This window comes from Sciurus vulgaris, assembly GCF_902686455.1.
Source record: "Sciurus vulgaris genome assembly, chromosome: 5".
Classification (NCBI taxonomy): domain Eukaryota; kingdom Metazoa; phylum Chordata; class Mammalia; order Rodentia; family Sciuridae; genus Sciurus; species Sciurus vulgaris.
Genome location: NC_136465.1, coordinates 84,960,283 through 84,982,343, shown reverse-complemented (window position 1 = coordinate 84,982,343; position 22,061 = coordinate 84,960,283). Strand labels below are relative to the sequence as shown.

General features: G+C 35.9%; 1 protein-coding gene across 1 annotated transcript in view; it reads left to right on the top strand.

Annotated features, from left to right (window-relative positions):
* The window catches only part of SLC15A5 (solute carrier family 15 member 5), a gene marked incomplete at both ends in the record, with an annotated part of 78,280 nt that extends 58,776 nt beyond the window's left edge, over positions 1-19,504 (top strand). Inside the window, 2 exons of the mRNA XM_079140116.1 lie at positions 14,635-14,743; positions 19,357-19,504. Of these exons, the coding sequence (XP_078996242.1) occupies positions 14,635-14,743; positions 19,357-19,504 (257 nt within the window). The remainder of the gene's footprint in view (positions 1-14,634; positions 14,744-19,356) is intronic.
* Positions 19,505-22,061: the final 2,557 nt, after the last annotated feature.

Here is a 22,061-nt window from a genome sequence, read left to right as displayed (position 1 = left end):
AGAGAACTGACAGAAGTGAGGCCCTTTGAAAGTAGACAGGGGGTTTTATGGGGAACCAACCCAGAGAGATTGATTTCTATCCTTTTTCCTGCACTGAAACACAAGACAACAGAGAAGATGGTACAATCACAAAGAGATATGTAGTTCTAATATTGGGAAGATGCTGGAGTCTCCCTTTGAAGCCCCCCAACCTCCACCTTCCTTTATGAAGTACACAGTAATCTATCTGTGAGAGCAAAGGGGATGAGGATGAGGATGAAGAGTAGGAAAGCAGAGAGTGATGAACTTGCTGAGAGCAAGAAAAGATGATGTAGAAGCCAAGTGTTAAGATCACTGTCAGTGTTGAAAGCCCAGTTGGTGTTGGTGATCATGAACAGTGATCCCAAACTACCGAGAGCATGATTACACTCACTGATATTCAGGTGCTCAAGGCAAGCCAGAAGATGTCTTCTAGATTTTAAAATGACCCAGGATGAAAGGCATGAACTCTATATTTGAATTAAAGTCATTTGGGAAAAAAGGCTATTTCCCTCCAAATATGCAAAGGATGAGAAAGACTTTCTTCTAAAATTCTGAAATTAATAAGTCTATGCTATTAACTAAGTAGAGTTGCAAATAAGGACAGGCTGTACTAACAAGCAGCTCCTAGGCAAAAATCAATTTTTGTTCTGTCCATGAAATTATTCAAATTTAATATTTTACTATTTTAAATAACTCCACTTAAAGTCTGATTTATTAATTCAGTCTACAAATACATATTGGGTTCCTACTATGTGCAAGCACTGACTAGATATGAATTAATAATGCTAAGGCTGATGTTTAATTAACAAGAAGAATCTTATAGAAATATTTGACACTCAAATTAATATCAGATATATTCATTTGACTAATGCTATTACAATTACAGTTCATAGCTAATGGCATTATCGGGCTATTATCACAAAGCATTACCTCTCTTCTAAAACTCATTTCCATGATAATTCATTGAAATCATCATGAGAACACACTATCTTGATGGGTTTTTCCCTCCCAATGCTCTTCAAAAGAATGAACTCACCCTTACAAGAAAGCTTGTTATGGCAAATATCATCCACGGTTGTTCTCTCTGCAGTTCAGGTGAACAATGCCTAGTGATTTCTCTACAATTTTGAAAGACACAGTGTCCCTTCCTGGAAACAGCAACCTGACTGCATTTTTATCCACAATTCCCAAGAACTGGAAATGCAAATTGAAGTCGCAATGCAGACATTATGATCCAGAGCAAAGTATTGAGTGTGTGAGGATCTGAGGCCCAAACTCAGCTCATCCATTCATTCAACAAATATTTATTCTGTCTCCTTTATATGACTTTAGGCAAACAATTCAGCTGCTCTGTGCCTCTGTTTCCTTGTCTGTAAATTAAAGGTAATAATAACTTGAGTTCTTATAGATAAATATGGAAAAAAATGTAGAAAAGTCAAGTTAGAATTCAGTTGTTAGGTATTATTTCCTTCAGGTATCATGAAAATTAATGTGTTTTAAAAATTAACTCAGGTAGGAGAGCTATGAATCTCAAATGAAGCATTTAAATCAGGTTACTGAAAGGAGGAAGGAAAGAAATTAACATTTATTAAGTGTCAGTTATATGCAGACCTTGCTATATGCATTTCACAAAGATATTATTTCATTAAATCGTCACAATTCTTTGGGGGTAGATACTTGTAGCCCCAATATGTAGAAGAGGAGAATGAGCTCAGAAAGTTATATAAGTTGTCATAGTCATGTAGTAACGGTGGGTCCCTGATTCCAAAGCTCTTTTTACTACCCTGGATTTATTCTGTGGTGCAGAAGTATATCCACCCTGGAGAATAACTGATACTTCTTTGTAATTGCACACTTCTTTGCTCCCAAGGAAAAAGCAATGGTAAAGCAAAAGGTGTACCTAAAATAAAGCAGGGAATAAAAGCCATTTCAATTTTGTTTCAATAATTTTGTGTGTTTGCAAGATTACCAGCACCATGTAATTACTTTAAAAAAAAATATAATGGACTGGGTGTGATGGTGCAGGCCTGTAATCACAGTGCTCTGGAGACTAAAGCAGGAGGATGGCAAGTTCAAAGTCAGCCCCAGCAACTAAGTGAGGTCCTAAGCAACTTAGCAAGATCCTGTCTCAAAATAAAATATAAGAATGGTTGAGAATGTGGCTCAGTGGTTAAGCACCCTGGATTCAGTCCCTGGTTTTATAAAGAAAAATCTAACTGATCTGTGAGAAATAAATGTACATGTATGTGTCTATCACTTGAAGAGGTTCCAAAGACATAATTTAAGATTTTTCTAAGGTCTATTACATTCAGAATAAAATAGTAGCTAGTGAAAAGGAGAAATAGTGTATCTTCCTCAAAAAAAAAAAAAAAAAAAGAACAGAAATTTGTTTTGAATTGAAAGCAAAATGGGGTAGCCCTTACAATAATATCATAAATACTTCAGGTATTTGGTAAATCTGTGATTTCTTTAGAGCAATGTCTTGCTGATTTAGTGAATCAAAGGGTTAAGAATCAAGTATTTCTTACCACTTGGGGCATTAGGATTTCTGTAATAATATCTTAGGACAACTTTATAATGAGCACGTAACTTCCAAGTTACAATATCAAGGCTACTAACAGCAGGCCTGCTTTTCAGAACTTCAACTGCTGAAGAAGAGTTGGTGGGGGGGAAAACCAACCTTCTTTTTCATTTCACAATTAATCAGAAACAATTTTTGGAAGTCAAATTTTTCCAGTAGGTTTGATGAATTGGCTTTAAATTTATTTTTTGCTGTAAATATAATATATGACTAAATATATCCAAATAATAAAGAAGGGGGGAAAGACTTTGAAAAGATGAAGGATAAATTATGATTTGGGTAAATTTTCTTCCAATATATTTCTATTTGTGTGTATGTGCATGTGTGTAGGTATTAAACTTACATTTGCATAGATTTTAAACTAAATCAGGATCTACATAAGCCCTGCTGAATGCTCATTCAACAAATTCGTATCAAGTCCCCACCTTTCCTTCTTCCCTTAAATAGTATTGTGAGCCTTCAGTTCTGTCATTCAGAATTGACAATTGTGTTGTATATATCTACACACACATGCACACATGAGCTATTCCTTCTTATGCCATATATAAGTTGTTTCCAATTTTTCAGTCTTCTAAATATTACTTAAGTGAGGATTTTTTGGTATCCTCTTTAGGTTCATCACTTGTTTTTTCCTTAAAACAGTATGCTAAAAATAGGATTATTCGCTCTGTGAAGATAATTGTGTCAGACAATAGAGAAGTAGGCTGCAGTCAAGTATGTTGCCCTTGTGATGTAATACTTGTTCCAAGGTATTAATTTCAGCTGGTCGTAGTAATATTTTGACCTTTGACATCTGACTGGCCAAAATGATATTCTATTGTTACTTTAATTTGTATTTTTTAAATGATTTATTGAAATTTTTAATTTTTATAGTATATTTGTATCTTTTCTCTTTCATGAAATGCTTAGTCATGTCTTTTTTTCAGGTTTTTTATATGTTGATGTATCTTTATTGTATTCATTTATTGATATGTGCTGGCTGAGAATCCAACCCAGTGCCTCACACATACTAGGCAAGTGCTCTACCACTGAGCCACAACACCGGCCCTTTAATCATGTCTTTTCCTCACTTTTGTTTTAGATTATTCATGTTTTCTGTTATTGGTTTATATGTGTGTATTATGTCGTATTTATTGCTAAGAGTTTCCTAGTTTTGACTCAACATTGTAATTTTATAGACAAGATTTTTTACACAGGTTTTGCTGATATATGTAGTCAAATCTGTCAACATTTTTCACTGTGATTAAATTTATTACATTCATAATGGTTGTGGAACTTTAGTGGCTTAACATTTTTTATTTAATTTTCTTATCCAAGTGAATTACATTGTGATGCTAAAGCAAATAACTTATTTTATAATGTAATTGGTATAGTTGAGAAAAGTTGGTTAAATCATAAATATCCCATAACTATAGAATGAATGGAATTAATCAATTATTAACATATCCTTTAATATGTTGTTAGTTCTTATGTGATCATAGAACTATTTCAGGATTATTCTATACTCTTCCCTTTAGCTGTCTCCTGACTTTTGCTTCATATCATACTCCTTTTAATTGTTATAATTTTATGATATATTTCATATATAGTATTACTAACCACAGGTATCTTTGTGGTTATTCTTCATTTATTGATACCACATTCTATCTGGTTTATACTTCCAGATGAATTTTAGAATTATTTTTATCAGTTTTACCCAATCTTCTCTTGTTTCAATACAATGAAAAAAATTTTTTGCACTTTTTAAAAACTAAACTTTTTACAGTGTTTTGCATTCCACCTAGATATATAACATAACCTGTTTCTTTGTTTCACGGTAATGGGGTTGGAACTCAGGACCTTGCTCATGCTAAGCAAGTGCTCTACCATGACTTATATCCCCTGCCTGCATGGCTTTATTATTTATTCAATGGTTTTAAACGCATTTCAGTAAGATTTTCTTTTCTTCATATGTATCTCGAGAATTTCTTGTTGACAATATTGTAGGAATTTATGATCTTTTTTGTTTGTTTTGCAATTAGTGTTTCCCCTTACTACAACTTGCTGGGATCATCACTATTATAAGTGAAATTATTAATGCTCATGTCTTCATCTGTGCAAAAGCTTTTAAACTTTCTTAGCAAATTTTAAAGATATGTAAGTTGATTCAAGTTTTCAGCAAAATTTTCTCATCTTTAAATAGAATTTTTACCCTTATTTCTAATATATTTTCCATATTTTATCAGTGCATTATAACTGTACATAATGGTGAGATTCCTTGTTACACATTTGTACATGACACAACATGACAATATAACTTGACCAACATCATTCCCCAGTATTGCCTCTTTCCTTCCACCCTCTGTCCTTATTCCAGAGATGCTTTGCATCTCTATCAGGATGCAGAACTCCAGAGCAGTCACATTTTATCTTCGTCAAGACCTTAATATGGGTCTCTAATATTTTTCTATGAAGTGTATTTTAGATTTATAAAGGTATCCTAAAAGATGCTTTATTATATGAAATTTCTTGTTTTCTGATATTTAATAAATTAGATTAAATTTTATTGGAGGACTCATAAACAGCTCTTGAGATCACCTAATAGTTTTTATTACTGACTCTATCATTATTGTATGTTTAATTAATAGATTTTTCAATCTTAAATCATCTTTATGTACAGGGAAGGGATAATACTTAATAGCAATGATGATTCTTTTGCTGTGCTCTGGGAAAATCCAGGTAAAAGATACAGTTTTCCCGTGAAAATAAGAAATGCATTCAGGACCTCCTATCTCCTTATTTTATTTTTATAATAGTTTTATGTATTTATGGAGTACAATGATATTCTGATACAGTAGACATTGTGGAATGATCAAATCAAACTGACAAACATATCCAGTACCTCACATACTTATCGTTTTTTTGTGTTAAGAACATTTAAAATTCCCTCTTATGCTAATTTTTAAATATTCAATTCATTATTATTAACTATAGTACCATGCTGTGCAACAGATCTTCAGAACTTACTCTTCCTGTCAAAATGATATTCTACCCTTTGACCAACATGTCCATCTCTCTGGATCTATTCATCTCCCACTGAGCTTCTAGTAACCACTAGTCTATTCTCTATTTTTGAGTTTGCCTTTTTTAGATTCTATGTGCAAGTGAAATTATGCAGTATTTGTCTTTCTATGCCTGGTTTATTTTGCGTAATACAATAATATCCTCTTCCTTGTAGTTGCAAATAACAGAATTTTCTTAAGGCTGGATAGTATTCTGTTATGAATATATAACACATTTTTTTTATCCACTCATGGGCAGTTTGGTTGTTTTTGTGTTTTGGCTGTTACAAATAATGCTGCAGTGCACATGGGAGTACAGACCACTCTTCAACATACTAATTTCAATTCCTTTGGATATATTCACAGTAGTGAGATTTCTGGATCACATAGTAATTCTATTTTTAGTATTTTGTTTTCAGTAATGGCTGTACTTATTTACTTTCCCACCAACACAGCCTCACCAACACTAATCTTTCATCTTCTGAGTAATAAGTGGTTAGTGACAAAATACCTGAGATAATCAAATTGTAAGGAGAAAAGGTTTACTTTATCTCAGAATTTCAGCCCATGGTCATTTGACTCCAATGTTTTGGTGTCTGTGGCAAGGCATAGCATCATGGTGGGAGCACATGGTAAAGGAGGCCTGTTCACCTCATGGCAGTTAGGAAGCAAAGAGAGAGAAGAGATCTGTTTGCCAATATCCTCTTTTATGGAAATGCCCCCAGTGACCTAGCTCCCTTCCACTAGGTTCCAACCTTCCCAAGGTTCTACCCACTCCTAATAGTGCCACAGGCTGGTAACCAGGCCTTTAAAACATGACCTCTGGGGGACATTCCAGATCCAAACTATAGCAATAGCCATTTTAACACATCTGAAGTGATATCTCATATAGGCTTCAGTTTTCATTTTCCTGATTTTTAGTGATACTAGGCATTTTTTTTTTTTCTTTTCTTGTATCTGTTGGCTAGTATGTTTCTTGTGGAGAAACATCTATCCTTTTTTTTTTTTTTTTTTTTTTGCTAGGGATCAAACTTAGGGCCTCACACATAGTAGGCAAGCATTCTACCACTGAGCTTCAGTCCCAGCCCCTTAGCCTATTTTTTTAAAATTGAGTTGTTTTCTTGTACTTTGGAGTTCCTTATATATTTTAAATATTAGCCCATTATACAACATATGATTTGTAAGTATTTTCTCTCAGTCTGTGGATATGTGTATTATGTCTTCACTCTGCTAATTCCTTTTTGTTTGGAGATATATATATATACATATATATATATTTTACAAACTGCATTTTGATTCATTGTACACAAATGGGGTTCATCATTTCATTTCTATGGTTGTACACGATGTAGATTCCTACCATTTGTAGGAATCATACGTGTACATAGGGTAATGATGTCTGTCTCTTCCACCATCTTTCATACCCTACTCCCTCTCATTTCCCTGTACATAATTTTTTGTTGTCTTTTGCTGTATGGTAGATTTTTAGTACAATGAACCCATTTGTCTATTTTTGCTTTTATGCCTGTGCTTTTGGGGTCATATCCAAGATATTATGGTCCAGATAACTATCACCGAAGTAGCTTTCCTTCCCTCATTAATACAAGAAAACATAGATTTCCTTGTATTAATCTTATGTTTCAGATCTTAGATTTAAGTTTTTAATTCATTTCAATTTAATATGTTGTGGGTTAAGCCTGATTTCATTCTTCAGCATGTTATTAAAGAGACTGTTCTTTTTCTATTATATGTTCTTGATACCTTTGGTAAAAATCAGTTGGTTGTAAATGTGCAGGCTTGTTTCTGGGTTCTGTTGGTCTATGTGTCTGTTTTTATGCCAGTACCTTATGTTTAGATTACTTTAACTTCTTGGTATATTTGGAACAAAGCCTCCAACTTTGTTCTTCTTGCTCAAGTTTGCTTTGGTAATTTGGGGTTTTTTGTGATTCCCTATGAATTTTAGGATTTTTTTTTCCATTTCAGTGAAAAAATACTATTGGAGTTATGATGCTACTTATACATCTTTTGTCAACTGACTTTCTTTTTTTTTTCCCCCAGTACTGGGGATTGATTGAACTAGAGATATTCTACCACTGAGCTGTCTCTCCAGCCCTTTAATTTTTGTTTTCACTTTGAGACAGAGTCTCCCTAAGTTGCCCAGGTTGATGTCAAACTTGTGATCCTTCTTTCCTGAGTCTCTATAGTAGCGTGATTTACAAGCATGTGCCACTGTGCCTGACCTAAATTCTCATTTGAAGATCATTCTTTATGATTTTCCTCATTATTATTGGCTATTAAGTATTTTTATTTCCTCTTGGCTTAATTTTGACAATAAATATTTTCACAAATAATCACTCCATTTCCATAATACTTGACACTAATATTGCATATTCATAACCAAACATTGTTGTTGCCTCTACTTTTTTGTTATGTAGCCTGATTGGATTTGTCAGTTTTATTTATTTTGTTATATTTTCTTTCAATGAATCATTCACTCTTAGAACTATTAAATCTATTTTAATGTATTGATTTGCTTCTCTCGTGTTTATTTCCTTCAACCTACTTTCCTTAGATCTATAATATTCATTCTTCAATTTTTAATCTTAAATTTATAGTTTATTAATCTTTATTCTTACTTTAAAAATGAAACCTGAGCTGGGCACAGTGGCATATGTCTGTAATCTCAGTGACTGTGAAGGATAAAACAGAAAGGTAACAAGTCTGAAGCCAGCCCGGGCAACTTAGTGAGACTCTGTCTTAAAATACAAAAATAAAAAAGACTGTGCATTTAGCTCAGTAGGAGAGCACCCCTGGGCTCCATCCTCAATACCTAAATTAATAAATGAGAAAACCTGTATGCCTTTAAATGTATCTGAGTAGAGTTTGCATCTATAAATTTGTAAATGTAGCTTTCTCATTTTCTACATATTTCATGATTATAGATTTTATTTATACTTTGACGAATTTGTGATTGCGGAGCAATATCTTCAATTCTAGGTGGTTTTGTTTACTCTTGATTTATTTCAACTTGTATGAAAGGGTATATTCTTTGTACTAAACAACGTTGTACTCTTAAAACTTTTTTTAAAAGTTTTTTAGTTGTACATGGACACAATACCTTTATTTATTTATTTTTATGTGGTGCTGAGGATTGAACCCAGTGCCTCACAAGTGCAAAGCAAGCATTCTACCACTGAGTTACAACCCCAGCCCTCTCTTTAAAATTTTATCAGTCACATTATTCTGATTCTCCATGTTATTAGCTATTTTGCCTGTTCTATCAAAAAAAATGACAGTGTGATATAATCATTCACAAGAATTGCTTATATACTCTACCCTGCATTTCCAAAAGATTTTGTTATGTTTTCATTACTTAAGACATGCCCATTGACAAATCTTCAATTCAGACTGTGCTTTATATCAATTTAAAAAGTTCCTTGGGGTCCCTTTGAATTGTTTTTTTCTTTGAATTCAACTTTTCCTGAAAGCTGTAGGAGGTGGGGCCTAATTAGAGGAAACAGGTCACTGGAGGTGCGTCCTATAAGGATAGAATGATATATCTTGTCCCTTACTCTGTCCTTTCTCTCTCTGCCCCTCGTGCACCTCTTACTTCTAGCTGCCATGAGCTGACAGCATTCCTCTGCCACACCTTGATGTTCTTCCTGATCACAGGCCCATAGGAAAGGAACCATCTTACCAAGGACTGAAATCTCTGAAACCAAGAGAGAAAATAAATCTTTCCTCCTTAAGTTTACTTTCTCTGGAATTCTGTCACAGCAATGGAAATCTGACTACATACCAGTACATTTTTCTTCTTATGTGTTCCTCTTCTTTATCATCATCATTATTATTTTAACTTTGCCAATCTGTGCTGGGGTTGTTTCTTGTAAGCAGCAATAATAGTTTGTATTATAGTCACTTTTATTCCCCATACTGGACTTTTTACTACTTACTCATCTTCAAAAAAAGAGATAACTGATGCCAAGTTTATCAACTCGGAGTGTGTGCAGATATTTTTGCTAGGTTACACGGAAAGTATACTATTAAAGCCCAAGTTACTGTAACAACTAGACTGCTTGACTGAAGTAAGAACTTTATCCATACCACTCTCAGGTTCCCTAACACTGCTCAGATAGAATGTTTACAGACCACAGTCTTAAGCATCCCCAGCTATCTTGTCCACCCGGAATTCATCCCCGCATTTTTAGTTCTGAATACAAAACTTCCTTGAAGGAGTATACCCTATGTGTCTTCTTTTCCCGTTGCTTCTTGTCCTGTGGTTTCACGGGAGTTACTTTCACTGATGTAGAAGTATTTGGTACTATGTAGCGGTGTATAGGAAGACCTGGGAGGGCTTCTTCCTTCTTTCCCTCCCCCACACAAAAAAATCATTAATTATGCATCAGAGCCATTGCTACTAATATTCTTTCTAGAAGTGACCTTGATTTCTGTGGTGGGGACATATTCCAATCACCTCCTATTGCTCCACTTGGTGAAGGAAGCACTCCCCACTGCTCCCAAAATACGATGAGGTGGCTTAAACATACTCCTGAACTGGACATAAGTGAATTACAGCAGTTTATTAGTCATACACACTCACATTAAAGGAGAAGAGAATACAGCCTGCCATGCAGGATCCATAGGGTACGGGTTTTTCAGTAACAAAGGGAAGTGCTGATCCCTGGTTCCTGCAGGTGGATGTGATTGGTTTGTCTGAATAATCTTGAGGGAAGACTGGGAAGCGAAATCTATTAGCTTGAAGCCTGGGTAGAGTGCAGCTGATCTGGTTAAGAGGGGAACTAATCATTTGGGAACATTTCCTTCTGGATGGGGAGCATATCTAACGAGGACTGGGAAACACACAGTTAGACCTTTGGGGCCCTGTGAGGCTGAGAGACATCAAAGCAGAACATGAAATTTAGGGCCTTAAATAGAGGGCATACAATTGGAGCAGAATAAAATGTATTTCCCTTTCATATTAGCAACTTCTTGTTGTTTACAGTAATATAGCATGTGTGGGCCTCCACATATGTTTCTCAATCCAGTTTTAAAAGCTTTAAATGTAATGTAAATTTCTTCAAGGACCACACAGTTGGTTGGACGTGAGTCCCAGGATTTGTATTGTATTGTATTGGGTGTATAAGAAAGAATTTGGGTAAGGCTATTTCAAGGACTGCCATCCAGATATTTTTAACCTGTAGAGAAGGAGTTAAGGAAAGTCATAATGATGGCAATTCCATTAGTAGGGAGGCTGCAGTAGAGCCTTTGATGTAAGGGCAGAAAGGTGAGGGCTTTGCTGAGTGGTGCCTTGCTTTACCTCTCTGTGCCTCAGTTTGCAAAGTAAAAGAACTGGTCTGGTGGACTCTATGGTCTTTTTGTTATTAAAATGATCATGATAGGTTAAGATAAATAGAAGCATTTTATTTAGTTTTATTTAGTCCAGGGTCATTGCCATTTCATGTCCCTGACTAATTATCTGCTTCTCCTGAGCAACTTGGAATGTCCACTTCCTGGCACATGGAAATTTCTAAAATGTGATTTTCAATGAACAAATAAATGGAGTTGAGTAAGAGCTATTTGGGGGAATTCTGCACAATGCCAAGTATTTTGTGAGTGCTCCACTACCTCAACAGTCTAACACTCATCACTAACTAGCAGTTTACGTAATTAACATACATAACTAGGGTTCGCTGTGAGCTTTGATGAATGGCCCATGATGAATAAGCCACCAGACTCTTCCTGGGCCCTTCTTTCTCATGCCATCCCTTTCCTGTCCACATGAGCAGAGTTCTGGAAAGTTGCGTTAGTCCCATTCAAGACCTGAAGTCTTCCCTTTGTCTCCTTTTGCAAGGATGCTCCTGGTTTCAATCAGCAACTAGAAATGTCAGATGAAAAATGGCACAAATGTGAATTACGACAATAAAAGTTTATAAGCTACTAAAATAAAGTTATAGTACCTAAGAGCTGAGTCAACTGACAATGTTAAATGGAACATTTTACAACCAGTCCTGAGATAATGATAAAAAAAAAAAAAAAAAGGCACACAGAACATGAGGAAATATCTGACAGAAAGCGAGCCCAAGATCAGGCTCTGACTACCCGATTTTTGTGTGAGCTACCTCTAAAGGGGACAGGGGAGGTGATAATCTGTTTATGGAGGGCCTCCTCTGTGTCCAAACCTTGGCAGCCATCATCTTTTCTACTTTTCACAGCAATTCAGCAAAGGAGGTATTGGCATCATCATTTTAGGAGAAACTAAGGCCCAAATGGTCCAGTTACTTGCTCAATAACAAAACTGCTCAATAAAAGGAGCAATATTTGACTTCAAAAGTCTGTCTGCCTAAGAGCCCATGTTATATCTCATAGTCCTCTTCACATAGATAATATCCATATAGGTAAAGCCAAGCTTCAGGTTTCATGAAGAACCTCTGTCCATCTTGCTGCTGGTGTTTGTCCCACACTGTTAATTCAAACAACGATTCTCTTTACTGTGGAGCTCACCTTGTAAGCTAGCTCTGTAGACAATGTTAAGTTATAACTAAATAAGTAAAGAATATGGAAACAGAGCGAAAACCAGCACTGCCAAGACAGCTGACCACTAAAGATGAAATCTAAGAAGGAATACAGAGTAGTATCAGGAATTTGAATAGGTGATATGGCAGTCTTCCATTTTATTTTCTAAATAGCCCCTCTCAAAAACTGTTTTGTGTATCCCTTCAAATTTTACGATCTTTCTCTAACTTTTCTAGCATTACATCCTTCTGTCCTATCACCCTGCATTGCATATAGCAAGTCACGGTGCTTCTCATTTGTGCCTGCCATGGTGTCCCCAACGGTGTCCCCAGTGACAGACACAAGAATGTTGGCATGCCAGCAGATCTGGTATTGTCTCCAGAAAGGCTAGTATTTGCTGTAATTGCACAATCTCTTAGAAATATTATGTTTTACCTTTAAAGATCTTATAAAATTTATATTCTTCTCCCTCATCTGACTTTGTTATAATATAAAGATAGTCTTTTCAATTACTTATTATGGACCAAAATTCATGCTCCAAGAAGAATTAATGTCATGTTAATTCTGAAGCTTCACATACTCTGTGCAAACTTCTCTTACTCTAGCCAGAGAAACACGGTGATAAAATGGTATAATAGCATGACATGCAAAGTGCTGATGTGAAATGAAAAGGACAGAAATATGATTGGGATATTAATTCAAGAGAAAAAGAAAATAGGACTATTTGAATAGGCTTAGCAGATAGTTTAGTTCTGAAAATAAGTGGAATGTTATCTCACCTTATTTTGACCTCTACTCCAACTCTCCCCATTCAAGTGCAACCAAATGTTTTGTTCCTACACACACAAGCACACACACACACACACACACACACACACACACACACACACGAGGGCCACCCACTATCCAATGCACAGACATAGAGGGAAATACTCAAACTGCTCACTTGAACACCATATGAAGGCATCATGTCAACATAGCAATAAAACCATAAATGTCCTTTGTAATGACCCCAAATTAATAAAATGAGGAAGTGGAACTTACAGAATAGCTCTAAACTCAGTACCAACTTTTATTTATGGGTCCAAGACTATAATGGACACAAGCTAATTTTCATGGTTGATCCACAATAATGGTCATTGGGAAGTTAAATGACAGAAGAGAAACAGCTTTAAATGGGAAATGGCACAATTAATCACAGCTGTCGTACTTATGCACTTGCTATCAACCTTGAACAGAGCATTTAACTCAAATCCCACTTGAAAGTATGCATTGTCAAGGGAGAGACCAAGAAACAATGGCTCTCAATTGCTCCAGTGCAAGTAGCAATCCACAACCCATTTGCCAAAGATGGTGATGAAGGTCCATCCTTTTGCACACAGACCAATTGTTGTGGATCCACACTCCCTCCCCTTCACCATCCATTGTAGGAGCTCTTCCTTCTAAAAAGACAACAAAATGCCAAAACATTGGCATTTGAATGTTCAAGGTTGATCTGTTTCTGCTCGCATAATGCATAATTTTTTTGGAAATATTTACCCATTCAGAACTATAATTGTATTAAGTTCTTTCAGTAAGAATAGAGTTTGTCCTTAAACATTCTATAATATAACCTATCTGTAGTATATTTGTTAATACTAGAATCATTGCTAATTCTGAAGTATTGTTTTAAATTTAGTGTTGTATATATAATATATTGAATAGTAATGTATCAGAAATCACTGAAGATACGTGGAGTGTGTGTGTTGCTATAGACAGATGTTGCTATAGATATGGAAAGAAAATTATACCAATGATCCAAATCAATAGTCAAAATTTAGGAGCAAACTAAAGCAATTGCCTTGAATCCTGAATAAGTTCATATATACTCAGTTTGACCTCATAAACAAGAGGGGATACTTTATTTAGGGGTATTAAATTGAAGAAAGTATTCATCAAGTCAAAAGAAAATCTCCATGTCAATCAGTGATTGAAGTAATTTGACTAATAGGGACATTGTATTATAAAATAGCCCTGGATTTATCTAAGTTGTTAAAATAATGTAACACCTATCATCTACCTGTCTTATCTCACTTGTCTAACAATTAGCATATGCAACAGACTCTCTAATCATGGAAATATTTTTCATTCATTCAATACATATTTACTAAACAATTCCCATGTGGGAGACACTGCTTGAGATATTAAGAATATAAGGATAAATAAGACAAACATGCTTCCTACAAGTTAATAGCATAATCAGGATTACCTTCCAAACCCAGAGTTTTGTTTTTTACCTCAAAATATTTGGGGTGCTTTGATTATCATTGTACTGTTAATTACAGAATTAAATGAATGTTGACAATAAAGTCTTAGATAAGCTTTTTGCTTTGTAGATGTTATTGAAGCGAATAAAGCTCTATGAATTGTGAAATGATAAAATATTCACAGAAACGTACAACTCTGCCGTTGAATAACAATTACATTTGTTCCAAACAGGCAATTGGTTTCCAAACACATTAAACAAAGGCAATTTAGAAAGCTTCTTCTTCTTACTGGCATCATTAACATTGTTGAATGTCCTGGGATTCTGGAGTGTTTCGCAAAGGTGAGTAAGTGTGTGGTAAGATGAACAATTTCTGAAATATCCGTCCAGGAACCATCAGTGAGCCAATGGGAATCTGGTATGCTGTGAGTGGACATATCAACACATTACAGAAATTTAACAGATTGTTCAGAGCAAGAAATTTCACTTTAGACTTCACTTTCCCATTGATCCTCATAATAAAATAGTGCTTTACTCAATTCTAAAATGCATTATAAAATAAGACTTCGTTCTCCATTACATAGTAACACTTTAGAATTAGAAATAACCATATTGATAATAAGAGTGAATGAATCATTACCATTAAAAGCGAATTTTATTAAACAAATAGCTAGGAATCTAATGATGCTTGAGATTTGGATCCCATTCAGGCCTTTAAATCAGCAGTGACCATTTCAAGGTCAATAGAAAATGGTGCAAAAACCCCTGAGCCAGTCACCTGAGACCATTCCGTGACTCATATGCATTATCTACCATCCTATTCATTGTCATTCCATATTGCTCACTCGCTCTCTCGTATTCTTGGATGGCTATGTACTCTCTAACCTCTCTGAGTGTCTGTTTTCACATGAGTAAAATAAAAACAATAATACCAACCACTTACGGGTTTTAGGGAAATGAATTTTGTAAAGGGTGGAGCACAATGTCTACCATATAGCAGAAACTAAGCATTTTCCTCACTTTCCTCCATTCATCTGAGTCATACATTGTCCCAGTTGTTGTCACTTCTCCCTTACCTAAATCCTTCGTCTTTCTAATAAATCTCTTTTGGAACATTAGCTGCATAGAGGTAGTGTAATCAACCAGGGTGATGCAAAGCCAGTAAGAGAACGAATGCTCAGTGCCATCCATGCTCCCGCTGTCACAGAGCTCAAGGTCCAGTGTGAGGGCACTTAAACCCCACACAAGGTGGAATGGGCAACAAAACTAAAAGCCTAGGGCTCCCTGGATTTCTGCACTTCTTATCCTCCCAAGTATATGAGTTCTCAAATTGTTCTTCCAGAATACATAATTTCTTTAAATGCCAGTCTCATTTTTAGATTGAAAATGAAATCAGAGAATCAGAGGGTTATAGAAAGATCTGACAGAAATTTCCTCAGCTTTGTAGTGAACCAGATTCAGGAATGGAAACTGAAATTGAAGGCAAAGTCTCTTTCCTCTCCATCCACCATCTCCAAACTCAGTAATGTTCATCTGTCATCTTGCACAAATCTGCACTGTCTCTCAAATTCTTATTCTTTATCCTTCTGTAAGATTTGACCTTTGTCTTCCATGAAGTTGTTTAAGAGGTGGTTTCCAGAGTCAGCTTAGTTGGATCCAATTCCACAACTTATCAACTGTATGAACTTCAGCAAACTGTTTAACCTTGCTAAGCCTGGGATTCTTCATTTGTAAAATGGAAACAGAAAGAATAGTAACTGGGCCATTTGACTGTTATGAGGAGGAATAAATCTCCAAAATGTTAATAATAATAATAGCCTAATACCTGGCCTTGTGCTCCCCTCTTCCTCCCTTTAATTCTTCTCCTGGACCTATACTGAGGTATGACCAAAATGACCATGATTTTGGACTTGGTTCACATAGAACTTTCACTGGAACCAGAATCTATTAGCCCAGGGATTTACTCATTCATTCATGCATTTAACCAATGTGCTAAGCATTGTTCCATGTATCAGAGAAATAGTTACATCAAACAAAGTACCGGTCTACATGGAGCTAACATGAGTGCTTGAAATTAAAATATTCATGTGTGATTCTTTCTCTGTGATTGTTCAAAAAATGAATTTCTGACAGATGGTGGTGTGGCACACCAAAAAGGAGATAATGAAAGTGTACAAGGCACTGGAGATTGGAAGAACCAAAGTTAAAGTACTAAGTAATAATGTAGGGATTACTCAAAAATAAATCTAATTCTTTTAAGATCGTCTCCATCTCCTGTCTACTTTCCCTACATATTTCGAGGGAAGAAAGAAAGGGGGAGGGAGAAGGGGTTGACTTGAGAGAGAGAGAGAGAGATTAAAAGAGAAGATGAAGAAGGAGGAGGAGGAGGAGGGGGAGGTGAGGAGGGAGAGGAAGAAGAAGAGGAAGAGGAAGAGAAGGAGGAGGAGGAGGAAGAAGACAAAGAATGAAGGAAAGAAATTAATTTTCCACATGTTGAGCATACCGTATCTTATGCAACATGTTTTATACATACAAACAACTTCATTTAATTTCCATCACTTCCCTGCCACATAGACCTTATCACTCTGTAAATACAAAAGTTAAAATGCAAAGACAGGTCATTAAACTTACCAAGTTCTCATAACTAGGATTCAAACCCAAATTTGGTTGCCTCCAAAGCCCATTCTCCTATACTCCTGTGTATAGGAACTCCTTCTAAGTCCCAGATAAGAGCCCTCTACTTGCTCTGTGACAACCCCTAATTTGTGTGTTGGGAGAAAACTAATCCCTTTAGTTAAAGTTAACTACACTCATTACCACTTGTTGATCAGCAGCCCCACAGGAAAAGAATGGATGTCACATAAGAAGAAAGGACAATGTAGAAAATTTGCCTCCAAAGATTAACAGGTAGAACCAACTATGTCAGTGTGAAGGCATGCATTTCCCTGGGGACCTCTTGGCCACTGTGATTGGACAGGCCAAGTCAGAAGTTAGCCAAGAGCCCTGTGGAAAGAAAGGGAGTGAGATGAGTGTCCACAGAAGGAGGGCATGGCTCCAACTTATTTATGTGGTATTATTGTCAAGCACTAATGAACCATAAGGATGCAAAAAAGCAGGAAGTTCACCATGTCTCAGGGACAAAATTGTTGAAATATGTTCATAAGTCAGTATTGATCTCAGTACACATTCTATCACAATCCAATTTTTATCAAACCCAAATATTTATCTGTTCAGAGCCAGGTAATTGAGGCCAATCTATCAAAAACAGCAGTCCTATTCTTGTCCCAAATGATTGAAGACGGTGAGTTAATTATGAAAAAAATCCTTGCTAATATGCAGGTGATATTATGTCTGTGTTAGTGCCAAAAGGGGCTTCTCCCAGCATATATTAGTGGGATACAAACCCAGTGTTAATCCTAGAGCCAAAGTAAGCATGTCAGGGTCACTGGGACATCACCTCAAATCCCCAGCAGAATACAGTTAGGAACTATCCATGAATGTCACACCAGAATTACCTCTTACATGAACCAAAAACAAAAACAAAAGAAAGTCTCTGGCCCCCTTCTATCTATATTAGACTTCTTCTCAATCACATCTGAAATAGTGCAGTGGTGACATGTCATATTTGAAGCTATCCTGTTTGGAGGTGAAGGAATGAAGTATCTGAAATGTCTTTTCCCTGTTGAAAAGTAATATTAGGTAAATATACCTAATGTGCTTAATAATAAAAGTGTATCCCACATTGGACACTAAAATAAAAATAAAGGTGTTTGGGGGGAAGGGGAAAGATAGCATTGATTTTTATAACAATGTCACTGTCCCTCCAGTGTTATAAAACACATAAAGATGCTATTGCCACACTTATTTTGTCAATGATACTGGTCATCTTCTGTGCATAACCTGTAACAATTATTGAAAGCAACATAAATCCAAGAGAAATGATCAGAGTTATTCAGGCAGTATTCATTCTCCTAAAATTATTTTTAGCAATATATTGAGAAGGAAAAGAAGGTACAATTAGGTTTTGAAACCTTTTCATATCAAAAATGGATCTTCTGTTCAGTCATGCTCTTGGTAACCCCAAAGACTTATGTATATTTGATAAAATTGAACTCATAGCTCATCTTTGTTTCTTGGATAAATATTTATTGAACATTTGCTGAATATCCAGTCCTGTTCTAGGCACTAGGAATATAGCAGTGGACAAGAGAGTCTAAGATGCCTATCTTCCTGGAGCTTACCCAAAAGTGTACGAGAAGATAATTTTAGAACCACCATGCCATAAAGGAAAAAGGCCAGGATTTAAAATAATCAAGTTCTGGTTTCAAAGCCAGGTTCCGCCTACTACTATTTATATGAACCCTAAAAAATCTATTTAACTCTAGGAACTTCAGTTATCCAGTCTGTGATGTGGAGATGATTCCGTCCCTCCCTGGCATGGTGTCTGGTATTTACAAGACACTCAGGAAAGGCAAGTTTTTCTGGAGTTGAGGGTGGAAGGCGAACATTCTAGAAACATAGTCATGAATCCCTTCTTTGACAATGGTCTAAAATAGTCAAATAGTCTCAGCACCATATTTATAAGTCCTCAGTGCATCTCATAAGCCTTTATGGGTCCAGGCAAGCAACCTTTTCCCTTACTGCAAAAGGTTAAATCCCAAATCCATAAGGTCAAGAGGGTTCCACAGTGTTTCTGGCAGCATTGAGGAGACTCACTGCAGGTTATAAGAAAGCACCACCTAAAGGTCCTTATGAGAGCCTTAACGTGTACTAAAACCCCTCCTGCCCTTTTATAAAAAGACTGTTCTGGTGAACAGCACTCTTAAATAATCATCCTGTTGTGCCAGTATCTACGAAGCCATCATAAAAGGTAGACAAGCACAGGAGAAAAGCAAATGATTTATCAAGTCATCTACATCTGGTCTTAAGAAAAGCTTTCCTTCTTTCTTTTTTAGATATTGTAATCTAAATCATTTTAATGCCCAGAACATCAGTGGAAGTAATCTTGAAGAAACACTTCTCCTCCATGAAAAGTCTCTGAAATTTTATGGCAGCACACAGGAAATTCCTTCAAGTATTGATCTTTGGGAGACAGCCCTGTGAAACTGTATTTGACTCTGCCTGTCTTATGAACACAGTATTTGTTGTTTTCTTCTTCAGTTAAACAATACGTATTTTAGTTTAAGAGTTAGTATGTAAGGGAGCAAATCTACGAATATTTTCTGTGTACTTTATTTAAGAAAACAATTATGGCCCTTCTAGTAAACTAGTATGCTTGTACATTAACATGCTATACATTAATATTAATAAAGTAATTTCAAAGTCTAGATAATTACTCTCTTACCAAAAAATGACAATTTCCTATATGCCAATATTTTATAACTTTTTACAATGGCTCAGCCATTAAAAGCAACATGTAAGATATTTTTAGAGTTTTAACAAGTCATTAGAAGCAAAGTAACAGTATGTTAATATTCTTTCTTTCAGTACACTTATTAGACCTTTATTGCTATTCAGGTATTATGACCATATACTGTGTATGTCTGAGGAAATTTTATATATTTTTCTGCAATATTTGATCTTGATAGAACACTTTCAAGATATGACTTAAGGAAATTTTCTCTGAATTCAAAATCAATGTTACTAATATAGAGGTCTTTAACAAAGAGAGAGTATCTACATACTGAAGTTGAGAGATCAATATAAATATGGAATTATTAGGATTAAAGGAAAGAGGAAATTTATGGAAGGTCAAATGAGTGCTGAGAGGAGGGTAATGACCAAACCAAATAGAGACCCTTACAGGGATTCCTGACCCAAATGACATCATTTGGTGTCCACTGCTACAAATCAAATGCATTTGGAAATCCTTCCAAAAGGATGTCTTTTTTTATAATCAAAGAAATTTAGAAACCCTTCTTTTAATCAAAATGGCTATCCTCTTGTCACAGTGTTTATCAAAGTTTGGTTGAAGACTGCCTGCTTCAGGTAAATATTTCGTGCCCCGGGACAGACTGCTTTAACCCAGATCTTTTTCAGGTTGAGGTCCTGGAATTGATGGTTTTAGCAAAGACACTTAAATCATTTTTATGCTCCCTGAAGTTTAAGAGGCACTGCTTTCCAGGATGGTTCATGCTGGATAGAGTAGGAGGGTTTGTCAGCTGATTGCAAATGATTCTGCAATTAAGTACCTCCCTTGTGTATACATAAAATATTTTAAATCTGTAGAATAAAAGATTTATTCAACTTGATTAGGTATGATATGCATTTTTAATTGCAAAAGAGCAGCTGTAAAGCACCAGGTGTTTCTCTTACTCAGATTATTTTTTTGTTGTTTGCTTGTTTAGTTTGAGGACAAGCAAATAGACGCTTACAGGCATAAATTCTTTCTTTGCTTTTTGAATTCTTCTTTGTTTAGCATTCATTCCCTGGCAAAGCAATGAGGCAAACGCCTAATATGCCTTAGAAGCTTGCCTTACTGCAAAAGGTTAAATGCCAAGTTTGCAATTTGGGTTTAATGAACACCCCAAAGATCGAGAAACCTCTGGACACCTCATCTCAGTACAAATGGGAAGCTCTAACAGTCTCACTCCCTCTTAGAAAAAGGATCTGCCTTATTTTGTTACCCCCTCCCCCACCCCAATTTGCCTTCATCGCCTTAATTTCTGCATTATAATAAAAAAAGGTGCTCATTATGCTTTCACTTGCCCTTTGAGATGAAAGATCTACAGAATTATAAAGTTGACCCAAAGCAAACACCAAAAGAGCTTAGAATTCTCACATTGGGGTTGACACTTGTGATTAGCTAAATTGCAGTAACTACACATGCTTCCATTCGGAACAGGATGCATTCACACAGCAGTTTCTTCTCTAGTGCCTAGCAACATTATCATTGAGCACCTGGAATAGTTTAGGCATTAAGTGTAATTGGTTTTGCTTTACATAAATCTGTAGCTTTGTAAATAAGCGGAGCATTTCAGCTTCTATATAACACCAATTAACTTAAAGGGATGCGTTGTTTGCAGAAGCCTGCTGGGCTCTGTACTGTACTTCTCTCGTAATATGCTCAGTGGCAGCAAAGTTCTGTGTCCCTGCAGTGTTCCATTTACTCCAGCCACTTGGTGCCAAGGGTCTATACCAGCCACTCATTTGCTCCGGTTTTCAGTGGTGGTGAAAGGTTGGAAAAATGCAGTCTTCTCTAAGAAGCTCCTTCTGCGCTCTATTTCTATCCATGAGTGAGACTTGAAAGGCAAGGTATTTGAAAATGTTTTCTGTGACCCACAGAGCACAGGTCTGACCCCATGTGATCCTGTCCACAACCGACAGTGACATCTCTTTCCTCTTACTTTTTTTCTTGTAATACTTCAAGCCAAAAATTACTGCATTGAGCTGTGTACAAAATGACAAAAAAAAACATATTCTTATTACATGAATTTATCAGTGAAAATGTTTCCATCAGTGTGACTTTTTCTTAATAGCACAAAATAACACTCAGATCTGTTCCTGGAAGGTGGAAGATTTTTTTTTTTTTTTTTCCAAGCTCTTTGGATATTTTCCCCTTTTTATCTCTGTACTCAGTTTAATCCCTTATCTCTCATATCCCCTTCAGGTAATCTTGATTTATAGCATTCATTCCACCCTGGCCAACCTCTAATTCTCT